The sequence below is a fragment of the Saccoglossus kowalevskii genome, chromosome 17 (assembly GCF_978046115.1).
Source record: "Saccoglossus kowalevskii chromosome 17, keSacKowa6.1, whole genome shotgun sequence".
Lineage (NCBI taxonomy): Eukaryota > Metazoa > Hemichordata > Enteropneusta > Harrimaniidae > Saccoglossus > Saccoglossus kowalevskii.
The window spans coordinates 13,710,673-13,734,196 of NC_140657.1; the positions used below are offsets into that span (position 1 = coordinate 13,710,673).

At 35.9% G+C, this 23,524-nt stretch overlaps 2 protein-coding genes across 3 annotated transcripts; one reads left to right on the forward strand and one right to left on the reverse strand.

Annotated features, from left to right (window-relative positions):
- Nucleotides 1-1,158: 1,158 nt before the first annotated feature.
- Nucleotides 1,159-13,107, forward strand: LOC100368154 (MORN repeat-containing protein 5-like). Its single transcript, XM_002740177.4, has 5 exons — nt 1,159-1,242; nt 7,315-7,462; nt 8,569-8,680; nt 11,546-11,677; nt 12,484-13,107. The coding sequence occupies exons 1-5, from the start codon at nt 1,196-1,198 to the stop codon at nt 12,567-12,569; spliced, it is 525 nt and encodes a 174-aa protein (XP_002740223.1). The 5' UTR covers nt 1,159-1,195; the 3' UTR covers nt 12,570-13,107.
- LOC100368447 (geranylgeranyl transferase type-2 subunit beta-like) lies at nt 13,046-22,663 on the reverse strand. 2 transcript variants are annotated; one of them, XM_002740179.4, is made up of 9 exons: nt 22,611-22,663; nt 20,667-20,777; nt 19,594-19,791; nt 16,555-16,660; nt 16,296-16,348; nt 16,068-16,178; nt 14,869-14,980; nt 13,939-14,102; nt 13,046-13,690 (listed from the first exon to the last, which is right to left on the reverse strand). In XM_002740179.4, the coding sequence occupies exons 1-9, from the start codon at nt 22,638-22,640 to the stop codon at nt 13,544-13,546; spliced, it is 1,032 nt and encodes a 343-aa protein (XP_002740225.3). In that variant the 5' UTR covers nt 22,641-22,663; the 3' UTR covers nt 13,046-13,543. The 2 variants fall into 2 exon arrangements, with proteins under 2 accessions (XP_002740225.3, XP_085348677.1); XM_085492551.1 differs by lacking the exon at nt 22,611-22,663 and adding an exon at nt 22,534-22,601.
- Nucleotides 22,664-23,524: the final 861 nt, after the last annotated feature.

Genomic DNA, 23,524 nt, shown 5'->3' on the forward strand with positions numbered 1-23,524 from the left:
ACTTTACTATGCTAAAAACCAAAAAAAAAGAAATGTCAAATTTCTTTAAGGATGTAAAAAGGCAATTCAATTCTATTCTATTCTATTCTATTCTATTCTATTCTATTCTATTCTATTCTATTCTATTCTATTCTATTCTATTCTATTCTATTCTATTCTAATAGTCAGAATAGTAAAAAAAAAAAACAATAGTGAAATTGGCCATCAGATTATTTTTTGTACAAGCATTATAATGACATATGCACTACCGCATTCAACTATATCTTAGCTTTCAGATGATATATAGGTTATTATAGTAGCATGCTCAGTAACCTTTAGAGAATGCCTGAATCAGAGATCAATTATCAATTAGTTGTTTTCCTGTTGCTACATTGATACTGAAGGAATAATTTGGTGAATATAAAATCCAGCGAATATAAATTTTTACCTATATACTACATTCAACTTCAAAAATCAGTAAAAATCAATTCCATACAAAATGCCCCAGAACTCTTTTCAGCGAAAATTAATTCCAGCTAAAAAAAAGTATTTTACAGTATACAATTCAAAATTCACTGGTTGTGGTGGAAAACTGTTTCATTGTAAATATTTATTTCGGGGAATGTTCTGATATTAGAACTCCTACAAGGAAGACTACTGTGTAGATCTGTCATGTTATGGTTTTTAGTCTCAAACACGCCATATGGTTTCTGTGTCAAAAAGAAACTTGTATATACATTGGCAGTGAGGGCAGAGTAGGCCAGAATCCTCTCAGCTCTGTAGAAATTTAAGCAATGAATGTAAACAAACCAAGTCTAAGTTGAGATTTGTATTTACATCCATAATACCTCAACAACTCGTTAATTTGTTCTTCAAACTAAAACAATAAAACAAGTAATCTGGTGAGAAACTTTCACATGAACAAAGGGGATTAAAAAAAAAACAGTAGCAACTTTCTCACAACACAACGTTTCTCTCAAATTCAGAAGAAATATTTGATCACAGTCAAGTTGTAGAACATTTATTTCTGAGCATGTATACCAAATTTCCATTCTGTACAATTCCTACAACACAAGCTTCTATGTTTGCAAAGTTATATATACGCCCTCAATAATATTATTTTTTTAGCATGCGCATTTGCGACAAAGAGGGCGTTGTGTCGCGCTATGCATCATGGGCGAAAGAGTCGCTTGACAACAAACACACAAAATCCAAAATGGAGTACACGGGGAGTAACTACGATGGTGATTACAAAAATGGGCGGTAAGTGTGCCGTGATTGCATCCTTGGTGTCATATTAACGATGGCCTGTGTCGTCGTAATAAACAGTGACATCGTATCGTAATTATTGCGCATTCTGATTGTCAGAATTTGGTGTCAAGTCGACTCAAGATACCGGGAAGACTTGATTTTCCGAATTATAAGCAAACAATATTTTAGTTAAGGTAGCGAGAAGGGAAATTTTCATTTTTTTCTTGATTTTTCAAAAATTGATAAAACGGTTACTTTAAACCTTGATACATCACCCCAGGTTTACAAAAGATCGAAATTGCGAAATAACGTTGCTTAAATTAGTGTTTTAAAACACTAGCAGAAAAGACTACAACTGCCGTTTCGTGGATATATGCATAGTGTTTATCTTTGGAAGGAATTAAATGATAACATCTTATCTGTATACTCTGTTGTTGACGATTCTGATATAACGGGTGATAAGCTTCCAGTTGCAAACAATGCGTGTTTATCTAACGTCCATTGTCAGCATTATTGTCAGTCGAGACTTCGTCGGAGAAACATGGTCACACAGTACTCATTTCGCCCAACCTTCCGCTTTTACATCGACCGCTTATCGTTTAATTTCCGACCACGCGGTCTTGTCCGACCGGAAACCGACCGCATTTTATTCGCGTTTTTTTTTTCGCTCGCTCGCTCATTGAAAACATTGACCGCTCGCCCAAACACTGAAAACTGGCACATGGGTGGTCGAAATGGTGGTTTTGATAGTAAAGTGTGAACATACAACTAGTATTAACTATTATTACATTCTGAACGACACTTTCAAACCTAATAGCTGTATTACACTTGTATCGTGAAAGCAACTGAACTGGGACCTCTTGTTACGTGTTTTGGGTGCTTGTTCTAGATGTAATATTTTTATTTTAATTTTAATGAGACAGTTACGTGAAAAAAGCCTAGGTAACTCCTTTTGACAGAGCAGAGAAACGAGGAAATGTTAGTGATTAATTCCAAAAATAACGATATCGAATTCACATCGGTCCACGTCTGGTAAAATTTGACATTCAATTTTTAAAATTAAGTCACGATCATTGAATGAGCTCGGTCTATACCGTATACGTACCGCAAAAGTGTTCTCACAAAAAATATTTTCGACTAAAAATGGCCACATGCCCTGAAAAAATCGAACAGAGCTTGACATTTATCACATGTATCATGCACTTTCGGTGTAATAACACCCGTGTGATATTTTTGGTATTACACACTTTGAAAGTGACGTCACACTTTAAGTCTGTGATGTGATTGGCCAATACACCTAATTTCACCTTTGACCTAATCAGTAAAGTTAGTACTGAATTGTGCAACACTTACGATGAGGCAGATTTTAATGACAAATTATGTAGAAATTATTACATATTATACTTATTAGATTTTTAGATTCTATATAATCTCTGATTTTATCGCTGTTGAATAAACAAAATATTAAAGATATTAATCACAGTCTCAATTCTCCCAACCCGAAAATAGTTCGGGCATGATAATGTTTCGTCTGCTGTCAATCGCACAAATTTGCATCTCAAAGTAAACAAACCTTCAGCTGATCGAACGTTCGAAATCATGATACATATGGGCGACTTAGTCAATACTTTTGATGTAGACGTGACAGAATTTATGAATGATGAGCAAGAAAGACCAAGTGAAGGTACGTTTACGTTTTTTCTTTCGTCAGAACTGATATACTGAGATCATGATCACTCGGCGTATTGTATGCTCGCATAATGCATTGGGTAAAAACACATCACAATACTGCGAGTACTAGATAAAATGATTCCACAACATGAATTTATTTTTATATTTATAATAACAAATGTAACATTTCTTTTCGTCACAGAAAATGCTTCTTTGGGTGAAGCGACAGCACAGACCACTGACAGCGACGGCGCCGAGGCCGGGCCTTCACGACCATGTAAATTTGTGCCAGTCACCGATGTCGATGTCAGAAGAACAATCGAAACTCAACAAAACAAAAACACAGCCAAGAAAACTCTATGTGATATGAGATTACTGGGTCAATTTTTGAAGACACCAGAAATAAACGAAGCTAGAGAAATTCACGAAATCCCTCCAAATGAACTGGAAACAATTTTATGCACATTTTTTATCAGTGTCCGTAAACCAAGCGGTGATGACTACGAGCCTACTTCCTTACGATCTATGCTTTCTAGCTTTGAACGTCACCTGAAACGACACAAATACATGTATTCACTGATCAGTAGTATTGAGTTTAATGAGGTGCGGGAAACAATAAAAGCAAAGCAGAAGAAATTAAAGAAAGATGGTAAGGGCAACCTACCGCGAACAGCTAAGGCGGCTACAGATGAGGAAATCGAAATTCTGTGGGAATCGGGACAGTTTGGGTCCCACAGTCATGAAGCCATAATAAGTACTATGTGGTTTTATAACACAGTACATTTTGGTCTGAGGGGTAATACCGAGCACCGTAACATGTGTTGGGGAGATGTGAGCCTATGTACTGATAGTCGTGAATATATTGAGTTTTCTGAACGGCAAACTAAAATTCGGACTGGAGAAAATCCAAGGGATACCAGAAAAGTGAAGCCAAAGATGTGGGACGTCCCTGCGAATCCCAGAAGATGTCCAGTTGCTATTTTCAAAAAATATCTCAGTCTACGGCCAGCTGGTTTAATACAAAAATAGTGACGACCCATACTACATTAAGTGACCAAAATATACCACCGACACAAATAATGCAGATCTCCGGTTATCGTAACATTCAGTCCGTCAATGCCTACAGCACTATATCAGAAAACCAACACAGAGAAATTTCTGGCATTTTAAATAATCAAGTAGCCACCCCTAACTATAGCACATCAAACCCATGCCAAACATCAATACCTTCTGTTATGCAACCTCAGCCACAACGTAACATAGCGTCCCAGTTGACATCAACCAATATCAGCCATCATGCCCGACCTTGAGTTCACAATCCACACCGATATTTGGAGGCCCCATTTCCGGCGAAGTATTTAATGTACACGTACATTACAACATTGCCATAATGATAGCTCAACAATTCCACCGAAAAGACGTCGAATATATGTGTTTGATTCCTCTCAGTCATCAGATGAGAACTAAATAATAACTTTCAATCGACGCAGCGTTGACTTCCATGTTTGATCTCGTGGACCATGTCAATGACGTCATGGAGTGACGGGGAAAACCCCGATAAATACTTGTAGTTCCTACAGCTTTTTGATGTATTTAATAGTTTTTACTGCTTTCGTTTTTCGCTTTAAGTGTTTAAGTTAAAAATAATGTAATTTGTTTATTTGTATTCTAACTAGGTTGGTGTTTGGACTTTTATTAAAGTTTTTTTTTGATCGCTTTTGTCTCTTCAATGATTCTTCACTTTTACTTGTTCGACTGAATCAATGCGCCCAGTGTTTGCGTTGTCGATTTCGGCTGCCGACGATAGTGGAAACATTTGGCTTTGAATTACAACAAAAAAGAATACATGTGATAAATAGGATCTCAAATTCGTGACCGTGTAATATCGGATTTATTAAACTCGTGTAGTAATTTCCATATGTTCCTCGCCAAAGGCTCGGAACATATGAAAATTACTACACTCGTTTAATAAATCCGATATTACACGGTCACTCATTGGAGATCCTCTATGTATGAATAATTTATTGGGCTTAAAAGAAAAACGTGTCAAATTTAGTTATAGCCATAACTATTTGGTGGCCAGTCGATGAACAATTCAAAGTCCTTCAGGGCTGAAAATCATCGACGCTACTCTGGTTTACTTAATTTCACAACTTGCAGAGAAAACTGATTAAAATAAAATAAAGCAAGCAATTGATAAGGATGATTATTAATATTTTCCCCGATGCTCTTCGAATTTTTATTTTTTTTATTTCAAGGTAAGAAATGGCTAGCTGAAGTTGCATCGTCTTCAATACGGTTGTTTCACCGCGAACAACTCTAGCTCTGTTTTGGGCATGGTTTAGTTTTGCGATGTAAAATAAAATATATATTAAAATATTAATACTTGATTAATTATTTGGGGTTTCAGCCCACAAATTATGGACATGATCTCCATGAATTACGGTCAATGTTTGTCTTCTCTCGGCTGATTGTCACGGTGTTGATCGACGCCCTTCCTAAACTCTGTATGGAGAAACCAACGGGGATCGACATTCCAAACAAACAATCGAAATTATCAACGAAAGACGAGATTTTTCTAGATATTTACAAACATACTGTCATGACAAACATATGTAAAGTTAACAAATACACAAAGAGGTGTAATATTAGGTTTTATTTTAGGCTTAGAAATATTTTCTTTCACTCAGCCCATGCATGTAACTGCCATTTAGCTTTAAGGTCCTTCAGCATCGGGGGAAAACAACAATAATTATACAAAACACATTGCGAAGACTCAACAATCAGGAAAGAAACCCCAGACAACCCTGTCGTACTTGTGTTGAAATACATTTTGTATTTCACGTCAGAATATTGTTTAAAATAAAATATTCAGTCCAAGCCAAATCGAGGTCAAAGGGTCAGGTTGCGTGCATATAATTATATATAGTTAAAACAAAAAGTATTTGAACTTTTGTCAGCTGTTCAACATCTATAAAAACCAGAAAGACAATTATAAGGCAATGTGAACCTCGTAAATTATTCTGTTAGTCCGAATTTTAAATGCGCGCGAGCGAGCAGGTGGGCGGTGATATTTCGGGGTTTGCGCGGTTGAAAATAAAGCGGAAATTGTCCGGTCGAATTCAACAAGCGGTCGCAAAAGCGAGAGAAAAAGGTGATTGAAAAGCGGAAGCGGGCGGGAGGTTGTGCGAAAGGAGTACTGTAACTTTGCACAACTTTCTTTTAAATCGTTTTATTTTCCAAGTCAATATTCTATTTTACTAATACATTTTTTTTCTAACGCAATGCCGAAAAAAAGAAAGAAAGCGTTGACAGACGAGGCAAAGAAAAATCTGCCACTCAGTGTCGCACTCTGACACAGCAATTTTTTTTCAAACATCGGCCATTTTGTTTCACCATGAAAACCGTTTTATTAGATGTCTTATCTGAGACACTTGAAGGATTAGCTTGTTTATAAACTGTCAGCGTGTACAGTGGGACAGTAATGTTTGTCAGAGGATTATCCCTCGTTGTTCGTTTGCATAACAATGGCAAACCCGAACGTTCCTGGAGTACGGACTCAAATGCCAGCAGTTTTCTTCATTTTTCGCGCTCGAGCTTGAAATTATTCATTATCTGACACTCTTTATGAGTTCTATGATATCAGTGGTTAATATGTTTGGCCATTTTTAGTGTATATTTATAATAATGCAGCAAATCTACAGTGTTTTATTAACCAAAACTGTTTTTCGCGTTTTTCTCGAGTTGAAGTTTTGATCGAGAACGACTCATTGGGACCGCCGCCAAATCAAGTGCGTTCGGACTTGGACATTCAAACTCGCAGTTATCGTTCAAAAGATAATGATGGTGCGAAATTTGTCTGGGTTTTTAAAGAAAATGCTTTGTCACAGAATAATAGTCTGTTAAAGGTGCCAAGTATGAAATAATTTGGGGACAAAAAAACAAACCTGCATAGAAATCGGAATAATAGGTCTTTTGATTATCGGAGACGCATTTCAATGGACTTGATTACGGACAATGCATAACTTAAATTTCACCAGGAAATTCCGCAGTGTGCTCTCGCAATCGCGTACTTAGTCATTTTTACAAGGTTCGCCATTTTTGATGTCACGTGATAATTATGTAAACAATGTCTGTCCAGTTTGTGCGAACTTGCACCTCTATACTTAGTCTTTTGATATATATAACCTAAATTACTGTTCTGAACGAGACAACAGACAGAGAATGTTTTATTTAAAAACGTCACAAAACCTTCTCGCTACCTTAAGAAGGGAAAGATAAAATTTAAATAACTGATACTGTTTTCAAGTTTGATCCACCGCGTGATCTCTCTCACTGTCGATTTTGTAAAACGAATTACCAAATTATTTAAAGCCAAGCAAAATAATTTTTCTCTACTCTTCACCCTCTCAGAATGGAAGGTAAGGGACTTTATGATTTCCCAACTGGTACAAGATACGAAGGTGAGATGAACGACGGCATGTTTCATGGACAAGGCACAATATTCTTTCCCAATGGAAGTAAATATGTTGCAAAGTGGGAAAATGGAATAGCTGTCGATGTAAGTAGTATTATCGTACATTTTAAGAGATACTGATGCAGTAGTGTCCGTATGGGAAAAAAACTAGTTAGTGTCCTTGTATAAGTATTACATGATTTTTTTAATATAGTTAGTGATAACCTATCTCATTTATGTACCGATATACACAATTTAACTTAAAGGTTGATGGTCGTCGCACTGTGCATGTGCAACATTTGTATTGATAAACATTGGTTTTCCCACAATCCAATGCGCTCTTCTAATAGAAATCATAAGTATGAAGTTTGACCTGGGCGCGACTTGCACTAATTACTGTCAGTGACTCCTTCGATACCTTCCAATTACCTAAAGCTTGGTAGCATTTCAATAGATGATTTTCCGTACAATTGCGAGATCTCGCGAGATGCATGTAAGACGCACGTCGAACGTCTGCCGCAAAAATCGAATGATTTGATTTTGAAATTCGAGTTTCTTTATTTCGTAGCTCACATCGACCAGCCGATCTTCGACAGAGGAATATTGCTTTCGAATACCCTTACTTAATCAAAATTGCCTATCATCAAATGTGTACAGCACATTACTAAGCATGGAAATGTCCCCAAAATATTTTTGCGTTTGTCGAATCCCACGCGATGTTTGACGACAGAACGACGCTATGACCTTTGTTTGTCCTGTTTTTACGTTCGATTTCACGCATAACGCGTGATTCTCGCAGTGAACGGAAAATGGTCAATTTGTACTTATTAATTTGCACAACAGTCAAAGTTGCCATCTTTGTTTATATGAGAACCATATATCTCGCACATGCGTGGCGCGACGACTACCGCCCTTTAATCATCCAGTGCTTTCTACTATACTATTGGTCAAAGAAGTTCAATTAACATACTACACATGGTACTCTCGTTGAATCGTCCATGGATATAACATTTGCATATTCGTAAAAGTCCTTGGCTTAGTCAAAGATTTTCTGAAGTAACTATAATTTGGTTGAAAGAATCATGTTTATTTTCCATAATAATTCAATAGCAGTTCTTGACCTAATGCTGGATGGTCACACAAAGTCAGTGTAGAGTAGTAAATCTTTATAATCTCGTTATTTTTCACTGATGTCTTTTTCTAATTGATAGGGTAAATACACGTTTGCCGACGGTCTTGAGTACGATGAACCTGAATGGCTATATTGTGACGGGTATGACAGGAGGTTTTTTACTGAAATTTGTAATGGTTTACAACCAGCAGGTGAGAGTCTGTATCCTGTAATCCTGTACTTTGCTATCCCAAATGTGTCCAGATCCCAAACTGTTAAAAGTACCATGAACTGATGGATCTCTTTGAGTGTGAGAAAACTACACATAATGTTTTGCTCCTCAAGTAATGTTCCATTTTGTCTTGTCATTGCATCCACTTCCACTGATATATTTAATCATGATATTTAGAACAGTGGACATGCTTACTGAAAAGAATGGAACATTATGTTGGGGGCAAAACAAGTTGTGGTTCTCTCACTTTCAACAAGTTATCAAGTCATTTGCATCTAAGATTTATCAAAATTGTGATGGCTTGGTAATCTAGTGGACTGGGGTTGTGTACCAAGAGTTATGTTGAATATCAAATCCAACATTAGAATGGTCTTTCAACCAATTTCTTCCACTGAAAGACGTATCTCTTGACACAAGGTAGTGCTCCACAGACTGTACCTATATGTTAAATAAACAATTATTATTATCGTCTATTTCGAAGCACACCAATAGATGTTTTGAATTTCAAGTCCACTAACCACAAGATTTTCACAATTAAATGTACTTACAAACAGACAGGTGTTTTAAGGTAGCGAGAGGGGAAAAACTAGAAAAAAAATCTTTTTTCTAAAAATCCCGGATTATGCAACCTTATATTGTGTACTTTCTTTATCTTTGGTCCGAATTTACAGTGCGCGGTGCATTTGTTGCGTAATTTCAATTTATTCCCGGAAACTTAGTTGTAGGTGAACACGTCCTTCACGCATTTACATATTATGTTGAATGACAGACTGAAGACAGAGGATTTAATTTGCATACTGATTTGTTGACCATCCAGCTTTATTATATCCTGTGTAATCTATAAGTAGTGTCCGTTACGCGATCGAAGTACAAACAAACATTACACTATAGTATTTCAAGCTTTTCTCGGTGTTTTAATAACCTAAGATGAAAAAAACTGGCCGCTGAAAAATGTCTGTCGCCGTTAAAAGATATCTAAATGAAAGTGACCTGGGCTCATATTATAGTCAGCCTGCAGAGTGGAATAAAAAAAATTTCCTGCGTCAAAAAAGAGTGGACATTCTTTTGATGTGAATCGTAAGCTGGTGATCGCGGCTCGTGGCATTGGAAAGGGTCGTCGTGCAATGTGTAAATTTAGTAGCTATATGGGATTACCGCCTCCTCTATTACTGGTATATCTGGAACCACATTCAGAGAAAACACTCGGAAAGTTTTAGACGTTGCTAAAAGACTATTAGAACAAGAATTTCAAGATGCCGACGATGAAATAAGAAAACTCAAAACAGAATTGGCAGAGATAGATGAGAGTGGTGACACGGATAAAAAAAACCAGTGGATATAGCGGTTTCTGTCGACGGGTCAAGCTGGGTGGTCCGAATTCAAATATCATGGCGTGAACTTTGGAGGTCATTACCCAATGCTACACGTAATTCAGACAGCTAACTGATTATAGCAAATTCGATAACGGTACACTCTCCATAGGCTGAGAGTAATGCAAACATATCTGTACTTGAAGGCATGTATATGCCGTAAGTAAATATATGCTGTCATGAAGGCCCGCCCTATGTTTAGAGAACCGATTGTACTGTTGACGCTGTTCAACATAACAAAGGGACTTGAATAAATTAATTGCGCGGTACGCCATCTTGCTCAAGTTAACATCCATTTTCGACGAAACTGCTAAGTTTTGTCACGTTTTAGGAAACAACCAACCAATTTTTCACGATCTAACATTTCACGCATATCAGATACTTGTATATTTACAAAGTATGATCAAAATGGTCGACATTTTGTCATTAATTAGCTGTTTATCTGTGGCCAAATTCAAAAACGTTTTATTGAGTTTTTACGGAAACTATTTTTTGACTATCATAACTATTGAAGATGTCATTTTTCAACACTTTTCTCTATGCTAACGATGTACAAATTACACAATCTATTCGCCACAAAATGGGCTAAAATATGATGTCTCATGGACATTTATGTGAGCCATTGACGTTGAGTTACAGCCTTGGGAACAGGAAGACGTTTGTAAAATTGAGTCCATAAAGTTCAACAGGCTTTATCTCCAGAACTATGGGGCACATACAAATTTCGAGACGCATTCTCAAAGACCATTATCTTATAAAGAAACAGTGAAAAGATCAGAGACATAGAAAAAAGGAACACCGAGAAACTGACAATCCCGCAAAAAAACTCTCCGTTTAGGAGGTTAACGAGAACGATCGTAACTTAATCTCCTGAGCAAATATCAAGACGAAACATATATGACCGTATTCTGCTATATCTCAGCTTTCTGAAAACATATACAGTGCCATAACTGCATGCTTAGTAACTGGTGAGGAAAGTCCTAAACTCGATTAAACTATAAATTATGTTTCCCCTCTCGCTACCTTAAGGTGTTCAATAATTGTGACATCTTTGGCAGCCATCAACGTCTTTTCTCAAAGCTCAACATTCTTCACATTTAGTATCAGTATACATACGTTATGAAAATTCAATAGTCAATTATTATAATACCTTCAACTATGAGTTGTTTGACAATAAAAATACAAAATGATCTTTTGTAGTAAATGTACAAGTCAGTTACCATGTATGACAAAATACTATTAATCAAATAATTCATGAGTTGTCCATTTACACTTGAAAATAAAATCTAAATATTAATTCTTGCCTGAAGATATAATTGGCTTTATGTTTCTGCCGAAAGAAAAGATCAGTTAGAAAATGGAACTTTCTCAATTCTCAACACAAGCATTGGTTTGAGTCAAGTACACAGTACATTTTACTTTGGTGTAACTTAACTTGATTTAATTTTTGTTTAATATTGTTCATATCTTTACAGGTCGATCACAGTTAACAAATCGCGTTCCTCCACGTGAAATTCCTGAAGGTTGCTACGATTGTGGAGATGGTTTTTATAATCCTAAAACAAGAGTGGTCATAGATTACAATAAAAAATTCCTCAGAAATGCAGGTATGTTCCGCAAGTGAAGGAATGATAGCAGTAAAAGGTGTGTGTGTGTTAAAGTACCCAAGTGTAAATGGAATTGTATCTGACCGGGCCGTCGAATGGGTCATCTACAGCGGGCACCATAACATTTTTCATTTGGGATATCGAGAAACAAGAATCGTTATGGCATTCATACGCACAACACCTCACCATGTTTAAACTTTTAAGTAGTCAGTTAACAAGGTCTTTCATAGTAGCATTTCTATGGGATTGACATACTAGAATGAATGGGTTCAATTATCAGTGTTAACTGATGACATCATTGACTGGCTCTCTAGAGGCGAAATAACACCATACAAAGTGGACGTTTGTCGTCTACTTCACAGCCTGTTTTATACTTGATATTTAGAGTATTTCGCAGCACATACAAGATGTTTTTTACCCTAGAATTCATTCATAGATCTCAAATTTCATGTACGGAGTGATAAAAGCCAGACCTCGGCTCCCCTTTAACACCCATGTCAAATGTAGTGGGACGTTTGATATGAAATCATGGTTAAGGTCATAACACTGTTGGAAATATTCCTAAAACATACAGCAATGTTGCAAAGGAAATTGATAGAGGTAGCAGTTTATCTGATCAGTTTATGATGACTTTTTCCCCTCTTCCAACATATACATACTGCAGGGTGGGGGGGGGGGGGTCATGCTTTTTGTGTGTATTTTGTTTTGCCTAAATGAAAGGCTGTGTAATTTTGTTAGTCATACATAAAATTTATATCATAAAAAAAAATTATTATACACTCCATCGATCTATTGTTTCATTTCAGATGATGATGAACATGATTGGATAGTCAAGACATGTCGTAAAGGCTGGGATGAAATTGTTGGATATAAACCAAAGCTGGAAGCGTGAAGCTGACAGATTGACTGGCGACAATGTTTGTGTATTCCGACTGTGACCAATCTTGAAATGTACATTCCAAAATATTTATATTTTTTTGTAAGATAAGGATAGCCTGCTTTTGAAAAGAAGAAAGAATACAAATCTTTGAATAAATTTTAGTCACAAATATTTCATTGAATGTCAAAGGTTCAAGCCCGAAACAAAACCTTTGTCATGTTAGTGGATATCACTCACACTCGCGTACATTAATGTGTTGGTGGTCTATGGATCTCAACTTTATGTAATACCAGTCAAATCATGGACAGATGCATTTAAGTGCACCTGTACACTTCGCAGGCAGACAAAATACAAATGTGCCAGTTGTCTTTCCCGACCCAGCAACCCCCTCCTTTGGTTAATAGTAAGTACATTGACCACAATTGCCTATGTATATATCGTATTGTAAAGTCTAAAAATGAGTACCATTTAGTCAAAAACAAGAGAAATGTTTCTGGATGAGTTTTTATTTGTACATAAGTTCAATAAATAGGAAATTAAAAAAACAAAACATGTTTTGTGCTTGCATAAAAAGAGTTCCGTTTTGGTATTGAGAGGTCACAAGCCACTGGTTGTACTGGTGTAACCCTAAACTAATACTAGCTAAAATGTCTCTAGTTGCAAATAACAATGACTTTGTGCATGTGTACATCAGTGAAACTGATAAACTGCTGATTAAGAAGATTTAATGAATCAGAATGTGCAATAAGTTATTTTGATGTTCCTACATTAAAGCAGGGGAGTCATTAACCTTTGCATTTTTAGCGTGTGTTGTTATCATCGCTTGAGAATTCCTGCGCATGTGACGACCCTCTCGCTTTAATATAGCCATACATATAACAAATATTTGATGTTATTCACACAATTCTATCACATGTTGAATTGTGAGCCTTAATGTTCCATTGGTCTACATACTAAGCGATGTATGTTTACGAAAGTTTTAGCATCTAGGAAAGTATTTGGGGATGTAGTCGTATTCTTTCCAGCGTTTCCTCTGGCATACAAAACACAGGATTAACAGTTTTTATCTTATCTGGAAAACTTCCTAATAACGATAAACCAGCAATTCCAAATAAAGTATGAAATGGATCAACCTGTGAAGGTGAGGAAAAAACAGAATGTCAGTTAATAGAAGAAAAATACTTCCAATGCAAAAAACATTTTTTGCATACTCGCAGTATAGGTTCTCAAACTTTGTACTGTTTACATCAATGTACTCGAAAAATTAATTTTTGACGCGACAAACAGGTGCTATGATAAAATAGAGTCTAAAATTAAAAAAGAACAAATCAAAGCAGATAGGAACACAATTACCACGCAATATAATGCTGAGTGTACCTACCACGTCACCAGGTCTGTCGGAGAAACCACCAGTCTCATCATCTTGACACGCTAATATAAAAGTTTCTAATTTCTTTTTATCAATCCAGTGTATTCTACCGATGATTTTCAACGATGCTAACACCCACCAGGAATAACACACATCTGGCAGTTTTTCAGGTCGACCTAGATAACAGTTATGATAATATATTGGTATTCTCATCGCAGTCACACTCTCTCAATACAATGTCAAGTTGTGTTAATGAATTCAAAACTGACAATGCTGATCAGAACTTAGTGGGAAATATGTAACAGCAAACTGGAAAATTTTCTCAACTAGACAAGATGTCTTTTGAATTGTACACAACCATGGAAACAGATTGAATCATCACTATATGTTATTGTAGCACATCCACAAATTTTTAACAAATGCTCTAAAACCGTGGTGTGGATGAACATTAGAGTTTGAGTTCATCTAAGCATGTATGAACAATGAACTTAATTTTGTTGTAACACAGATTACTGTAATACTTTATTTTCGCTATTTTCGCTGATGGAATGATTCAGTGAAAATAAAATTCAGTGAATATGCCTTTTTCCTATATTTTACATTCAACTTTTCAAAAATCAGTGAAAATAAATTCCATAGAAAACACCCAAAAAGTCTTTTCAGTGAAAATTAATTCCAGCTAAAATAAACTATTCTACAGTAGTTAACATTTTTTCTAAAAGTCAATTCAGTCGCTACTCGGCATTATTCTACCCTGCATTGTAATTCTGAAATAAGTAAACATTTCATTGTTGCAAAACCCTTGTGGCAGTTGTCGTTCATAAAGCTACCATCCAAGCCACTCGGCCAACAACAATTGTATACACTAGTGGTGCCAATGGCTCTCCTTCACATGTAGCTTACCGTTACTAATTGCAAAGCCACCATTCTAGTCTAACTTACCATTCAAGCCACCCGATGGTAGTTGCCGTTCACACAGCCACCATCCAAGCAAATCTGCATTTATGTGATGTAAACGACCAATGATAGACAGCATACCAACGCAGCAGTAGATCTGAAATAGAGATAGAACCGAACAAATTCAAGTCATAAAACAATCAGTCACTGATTTGCATATTAAAATAATAAAACAAGCAGCCTCTCGGCTGAGATAGCTCTGCTGTTTGCAATGCACATTTCAATTATAGAACAGAAGATATCATTAGAAAATGAACAATATGCATAGTATCAATGCAATGGGACTTGCTGTTTTCAACAAGAATTCAAAAATATCATTTTTCACCATAAATGATTGTGGTTTTTAACAAGAAGAAAATATCACTTTTTACCAAAAATGACAAAAATATTCACCAAAATTAGAGAATTGAAGATATCATCATGAAATGAACAAATCTGAGAGAGGTCTACCCAAGGTACATATACACCAAATATCAAAGCATTCAGGGTTGTAGTTTTCAAGAAGAAGTCAAACAAGCAGCCTATCGGCTGAGATAGCTCCGCTGTTAGCAATGCACATGGCAATTAAAGAACAGAAGATATCATTAGAAAATGAACAAATCTGAGAGAGGTCCACATGTAGTACCTATATATGTAATATCAAAGCAATTGGACTTGTGGTTTTTAACAAGAAGTCGAAAATATCACTTTTTACTAAAAATGACAAAAATATTCACCCAAATAGGAGAATTGAAGATATCATCATGAAATGAACAAATCTGAGAAAGGTCCACATGTATGATGTAGTACCTATATATGTAATGTCAAAGCAATTGGATGTACGGTTTTTAACAAGAAGTTGAAAATAACACTTTTTACCAAAAATGACAAAAATATTCACCAAAATTAGAGAATTGAAGATATCATCATGAAATGAACAAATATAAGAGAGGTCTACCCAAGGTACATATACACCAAGTATCAAAGCATTCAGGCTTATAGTTTTCAAGAAGAAGTCGAAAAAGTAAAACATTGACACGGACGACGACGGACAATCACTCATATGATAAGCTCTGCTCGACAAAGTCGACAGCAGAGCTAAAAAGTAAAACATTGACACAGACAACGGACAATCACTCATATGATGAGCTCCGCTCGACAAAGTCGACAGCGAAGCTAAAAAACAGAACAAATCATTGCTTTACCTGACCAGAATGAGATTCAGATCCGGGTAGACATCCAAACCCACCATCATAGTTCATGCATTTTAAAACAAATTCCATGGCTTTATCCACATCGATTTCATCAAGACGACCCTGAAATTAATTAAAAGCAAATTAATTTAAAAAAAAATTGTCATACTAACATTACCATAATCAATTGTCAATTTATATAAATTTTCTTTTTTTTTTTTTGTAACCCACCGTACTCACCAGTAACGAGAGGCAAGCTACGGCAACAAATGAAAACCTTGTATCAACTTCACCTGCAAAAACATAAATCAACCATTACGAGTGGGCAGGGTGGGGGAGAGTGGGGTAGAGGGGCATGGAAGGCAGAGGGCTGAAGAGAAATGAAGTGAGGGTGTCAATCAGGTAAGTCAAACACACAGTGAATCTTAGTGATTTCAGCCGCTTCATTAAGAAGAAAAATTAGAAGAAGCTTAAGAACAAGGTCAAAAACAACACTGACCCCACTTGTCTCCGGTGAACGACCCGTCTTCTTGCTGTAAGCCTTTGATATAGTCTACTACTTTATTCACATTGATGGCGTCCACTTTGTTATACAACGTTAAAATCTAATGCAAAAAGACAAATTTAATGAGAAAAACAAAGTAATCAATTCCCTATAGTTAGAGGGCAGTGTTGCAGATAATTTGAATGGTCACAACACAGCAAATTCCAAGAGTGGACATTATCACCTCAATGTATAATCGGAATTAAGATGAAATTGTCTTTTGTCTTGTTTTATTGATTTCCGTGAATGAAAAACAATGTTTTATTAGTACAATGTGTTTAGAAAAGGTATGAATGTGTTTTTTATAAAATATTCCTAAATATTTTCAGTTAAAAACAACTTGACCAATCCCAATACCTTAGCCATTATATAATTCCAGTGATCAGTGCGGCGGCCTTTGACCTATTGTGACAATTTTGTAGGTACCTTTAAATGAATGTTTAATAATTAAGTCATTCAGTGCCTAAATGCAGTAACAATACAACTTTTTGATATTTAAAATATATATCTGAGAATGATTAGAATATATATTTGATGCGATCTACGTTTGTTGTGATTGAGGAATTTATAGCCAATGATTGGAAGGTACTTTTCGGGTAATTGTTCTATGAAACAGTAAATTAACAGAAAACACTTATTGATGATGTCCGGTGAATATCCAAATCACTGAGTATTACAGAGTACAGTGTTCTCTCCAGGCCTTTCAAGCACTGCAGGCCTGTGTCACTTAACCAAAAAGCGACGTCGCTTTCGTTTCGCCCATGATCCTTGAAATCTTGTTCACAATGCTTATTGTATTGTTTACAAGTGTCAGTCTGCACAACTTTAAAACAATAACATGTATTGATTGAAAGGTAATCTCGCTTTTGTTAGACATACGGAAACAGTGCTAAAAACGGAAATCTACAAAAAGTTACCAAGTATTTCAAGGGTGCGAAGCCTGCAAATCCAAAAACAAATACTTGGGTAGTAATGTGACAAAACAAGTCTCACAAAACACAAAGCAGGGTACATCGGGATGATCTATCCCAATTTGCTGCACTGCTGTTAATTGCAGTTTTTACTACTTCATTGCTGGTGACACTACCTAATTACCAAAAATTTATAAAAAAACAAGTGAAATTAAGTCGCATTGAAAGGAAAACTGTAAATAAATCGAAGAAAAAATTATTTAACTGTGGACGAGAAGAAAAAACAAACCCTGACCTCTGGAAGTACCTCTTTCATAGAGTGCCTCATTACCGAGGAACACTGCCCTAAGGCGACGTAACAGACAGGGGGTTGCATGACACGATTGGTTGAAATAATCGTCTCATTTACATAAATTAATATTCATGAGCAATGAAAATCTTAACTTTGTAGTAAAATTTTGCCAAAATGCTTTCCGATAACACAAAAATAATCGAAAAACTGATGTAAAGGTGTTTTTTGAGACAGGTTTTTGATCAGACTCCAGCAAACTGTTGAAAGTAACCACAGGTTTTTTCTTTACCATGATCATAGCAACCTAAGAAATTCATTAAGAATGCAGAAGCATGTTTATATTTCACTCTAGTACTATTGCTCAAAATGTTTTCAATAACTTTCACCAGCAACAAGATACCTAATTAGTATACATTTCGAGAAATAACTGTGTGTGTGCATGCGCAGTTTGAAATGGAAAAATTTTTAACGCAATAAAATCACATGTGGAACTCACTCCAGCAAGAAACTTGTGGCGGTTAAATTGTTTTGCTATAGACATAATTTTCGAACCTGTATATTTGTATGTGATGTTTCTATATTTCGTTGAGAATTACTCAGTAAAAACACTGAAATGATTTCATCTGTTCGTAAACGGGATGTTGGTGCTTCGACGATGGGGTACAAATGACTGACTTCAAGATGTTCCATCCAAATTGGACGGCGCCCTCCTGTGCCAATCCCCCCACACGTTTTGACATCACGAACAATGCATGATGGGTTACAAAGGGATTTCGATTGAGGTATTAAATATGACGGTGCAGAGTGCATGTTTTTTCGCGATGTTTAAAAACAACATCTTGTTGGCAATTTTGATGTAAATTCTAAGATAATCGTCAATGAATCGTTTTAATTAACAAAACATTCTAAATTTGGTATTTGTTCACCAAAAAGTCAGATAGCAATGATCGCAACAATAGCTGACGATGTTACGGTGATCGTATCGCTACGCATGAGGTATAAGGTCAATAACAAATCGCAGACTTTAGTTTTGAAATGCCGTTGCGAAAAAAAAATGTTGTCATTATTGATTTAATAATGTCATCATATTTTGATAACTCGCAATCTCACAGATCTTACAAATTTAACCAAAAAATGTTTTCCTCGATGTCATATGAACTGACATAAAACTGAATGTACTTGTTGCACACAAAATAATGATGAACCAGTTACCTCCATTGATAACAATATATTCACTGACTGACTTTAAGTATTTCCACTTTTTTTTGCTGTTCTATTTCAAACTTTATTTGACTTGATGCACACATAAAATACAATGAAGTAAAATGATATATAATAGATGAGATATAAAAATATCTTTTCTTTATTTTAGTAGGGAAACTAAATATTATGCAAATATAATTATGCAAATTAGATGCATTGTTATGTAAATTAGCCATGATGCTTAAAAATGCGTCTGGGAGAACACTGGAGTCATTTATTTTTTGAGAGTAGTTTGGATTGTATTCCCAAGTCGATTCACTGGTTCAAATTCATGTTATTCAATTGATTTGGTTCATGAATCAATTTATTTATGTCACATGCAAACATCGAGCCCTATTGTGATAGAAAAGTTTCATGACTGAACATTATACAAACTAAGGAATATCAATGGTCCACATACCCCAATTGCATATGACTTGATAGTGGACCGGAGAAAGCGACTTTAGCTCTGACTATGCAACACGTTCAAAATTTACATAAATGCATATTTTATGAAAATATATTACATGTAGAAGTACATGTACTAACCTGTACAGCACTAAGTGTATATAGCATATGCGGATCATGTCCATTACTAGCACTGATTCCACCGCAATCGTGTTGACAATCCTTCACAAACTGAACTACTTTGTCTTTGTCCATGTTATGCAATTTACCAAGTAGGTCCATAGCGGTCAATCCCCAGTAAATGCCACTCATTCGAAGATATTCTGTCATGGCATATTCCTGCATAGAATGGTGGTTATACATGATGTTATATCACTACCGTTGACATTAACATTTAAATTTAATTTTGCTACATTAATAATAATCTTTATTAAACTCATAAACAAATTAAAAATCTTCTATGGTTTGTACTTAAAAAAGTCTTCTTTTTTTTTAAATGGATATAACATGAAAAACAGCGTATTTAAATTAGTACTTGTCTTTTAGTAAAAGCAAAGACACCAGAGAAAGAGGGATGTGCAACTGCGATATTTTTATTGATCTCACGTATGTTGGTGACTGTTAGAAGGATTAAAATAGCGGGTTGAAAATCCCGATGTTGGACATCCTGTCGCTCGTCCCTCTTTTTTTAGTGTCTTTGGTAAAAGCATTGTTTATGTATCTGATAACATGTCTGGGCAGAAATGGCTCTGTAGTGTTTAAAATCATTGTGAATTTGTCTATGCAGTGGTGTGTTGAGAAATTATTGTACTTTCTGTTCAATTGTTCATAAAATTCTGGTCTTTTATTTGAATATATTTGACAGTGCATTATGAAATGTATTTTGACTGCTGTTGTTTTACAAATTTTGCAAATTCTTTCATCAGCTGGTGTTTTGGGACGTATACGTCTCCCAACTTCAATTTCTAGGCAATGGCAGCTTAGTCGTCGTTTGGCTTATGTTTTAACAACTTGAGATTTCATCAATATGAATGAACATGCTTTGGTTTTTCATGAATCTGGAAAATACCCAGATTTCCATGTTATTTTCTTTCCATTTGCCATGCAGTATTATCCACAATAGTTACAAGTATAAAACCCTTACCAAAGACCTAGGAGAAAATGTGGCCATGTGATACATACTGGTATGTATGTACAGTTCTACATATACTTACATATTCGTAATCTTTCTTTGATCCATACGCTGCAATGAACTCAGAGTGTTTGTCACCGAGAAAAGACGTTGGAGCTTTGGAACTGATAGTGACATCTTTGATTGGAGTACCCTGGATGATCAAAACACAATGTTAATAACGCTAATTTCAAAATCCCTTTTATTAAACCACTATAAATCAGATTTAGCCATATCCAGCATGGCCACTAGTCCTGCATGAAATCATACGGAGAAACAGGTCTGGCCACACCAGATCTGTGAACTCACAAATAAAATTTATCAAAAGATATGCTCACAAATATTTTTCGTCAAATTTTCATTTTGGGTGTAAATGATGTTGACACATGCTGAATATTGCTACCCCTTCATGTTTACAATGGAATTAAAACATGTCTCCATGGATACGCTATGAATGGTATATAAAGGTAACAGTTACATTAACATATATTACCGGTAAGACCCATTTGAGTCAGGTTCATCTCATGGTTAAATAGATGGCACCTAATTCACCATTTGTACCACAAATGGCAGCCAAATACAAATCACAAGCACACATGTGTGTTCAAACACCTGTGTAAATTAGCTGTATTTGGAATATGGTAAATCACGTTTCATGATACAGAATGAGTATGATCAATTCACCATTCAAATTCAAACTGTCGTCTGGTGTGGTATTAACCTTTCAACACAGTTCCAAGTGTGTCATTTGAACAACATTCTTACGGATAGTGTGGCAGCAACCTAGATTGGCGCAGTCGGGGCGGTTCATTTATTTTTGTAGTTCAAATAAAATACAAAAATTCGCGAAATGGAGGTGTTAGCGCGAAATCCCCTGTAACTGTGAAATCACCCCGACTGGTTTATTCTGCATGGCCCTCTATCGACACAGCAGGAACCCGTCGATTTTTCAACGGGTAATTATGTTAATGATGTTCTAATTGACAATCATCTGAGCCAATCACAACGTCTCTTCAACTGATCTCTGACCGAAAAGACGTCGGCTGGTTGTAGCAGCCGATTTTTTTTAATTCTACGACTAGTACGAGTTACTTTTTTACAAATTGTGATGAATTAGAAACAACGACTACGACAAACTCGAATTTCAACGTGCCGCCATGTTATGTCTGCAGTGTGACCTTTACCATGTTCACCTCATTTGGCACGTGTTTCCGCGCCCACCTGTGGGCATTCATGAATATTTAATAGCAATGAATTTCCTGCAGAATAAACCAGTCGGGCGATTTCGCGCTAACACCTCCATTTCGATTTTTTGAATTTAAACTACAAAAACAAATTAATCGCCCCGACTGCGCCAGTCTAGCAGCAACCCTGAAATACTACAGTTCAGAACCAACCTTGACCTAGCTATTGAAAAGGGAAGACAAAAACAATCCCAAAACTCATTTAGAAAACAGAATTTGTGGTCAATGTGCACTTCTTCAAAAAGAATATGAGCAACACTTTTTCATGGAATGCCCCAAATACCTATTCAAAATACCTTCGAAAATATTTGTCGACAATAAGGGTTCCTATTGAAAAACAAGCCAATCTCTAAAAATATTATGAATTTAATTGGTCGAATTAACTGTGAATATTAAGAGACAATTAATCATCATTTCACAGTTACTTGGACAGTATTACTTGGCGTTACAGCTTACAAGTGACTGTGAGTAAGACTTTTATAAATATGTATACCGGTCCCTATTTCCAGTGTCCGGAGGCCGAAAAACATCACAGTTGTATTACAGTCTTATTTTGCGTTCACATGTGAGTGAGATCATTCATTTTTCATTCACACGCGAACGTTTCACTCAAAATCAGCGATCATTCCAAACCACGAGAAACAATAGATGTTACGTAATGCATACGGTATAACCATAACGATGTCGGTCTCATTATATCAGCAGTTTTCACCACAATCTTACCCACTTCCGCGTTTACTTACCATTTCGTCGTGTGCTTGTTTGTAACTCATGTGCTCCAAATTCTGTAACGCAGAGCGCCACCAAGAGTTTGACATGTGCACACATTTTATCGCATATAGCAGTGACAATGTTTCTATATATCTATATTTATGTATTTAAGTCAACAGTAAGTGGATTTGATGTTCACTGTCAGCTTTTTTGAAAAAAAACTGCCTAATAATACACATAAACTGCCAATATGACAGCAAATTCAAAAGACAACCGCCATTAAAACCCCACTAAATAATAATGTATTGTAGAAATCCACAAATCTCTATAAACCACTATCCTGTAAAAGGGGGTAATTATTCACTGGGTTTTAATTTTGCTTATTTCGCTGACTGGAAAATGCGCTAAATTAAAACCCAGTGATTATGTAAAATTAAGCATAGAACACATTATCTAAATTATAAAACCGTGAATTTAAAACCCACTGAATATTCTTGAAATACTAAATCAGTGAAATTTAAACCCAGTGAAAATTAGTCATTTTACAGTATATCGTTAGATATTGATATATATCCTTTCCATTGAAAACTGTGACAAAACATGCTATTTTCATCCCATTTTTTCACCATTTTTTTTCGAACAGAACACAGAGTGTTTGGTGACCCCCACCACTTTATTCAATATTGTGGGGAGCCTGATGAGAGCTTAACAACTGTCTATGTTGAAATTTTAAATTGTATGTATTACAAGTAATGTTACATGGGAAGACAACAATTTGGATTGAATTGTACGAAACTGTAAGGAAATATTAAAGCGGGGGAGTCGTCACCTGCGCATGCGTCAGATGGCCATAGCGTGTCATTGTAGACACCCATAAGCCTTTGCGTTTTTAGCGTGTGTTGTTATCGTCGATTGGGACTCAATTCCCGCGCGTGCGCAGGTGATG

Coding starts and splice junctions, on each gene's coding strand:
- LOC100368154 (XM_002740177.4), top strand. CDS start 1,196: ATGGAGTACACGGGGAGTAACTACGATGGTGATTACAAAAATGGGCG. Junction 1,243..7,314: donor GGTGATTACAAAAATGGGCG/GTAAGTGTGCCG, acceptor TCACCCTCTCAG/AATGGAAGGTAAGGGACTTT. Junction 7,463..8,568: donor AAAATGGAATAGCTGTCGAT/GTAAGTAGTATT, acceptor TCTAATTGATAG/GGTAAATACACGTTTGCCGA.
- LOC100368447 (XM_002740179.4), bottom strand. CDS start 22,640: ATGAGTTACAAACAAGCACACGACGAAATG. Junction 16,661..19,593: donor ATACACTTAGTGCTGTACAG/GTTAGTACATGT, acceptor TTTTTGCATTAG/ATTTTAACGTTGTATAACAA. Junction 13,691..13,938: donor CCGACAGACCTGGTGACGTG/GTAGGTACACTC, acceptor TCACCTTCACAG/GTTGATCCATTTCATACTTT.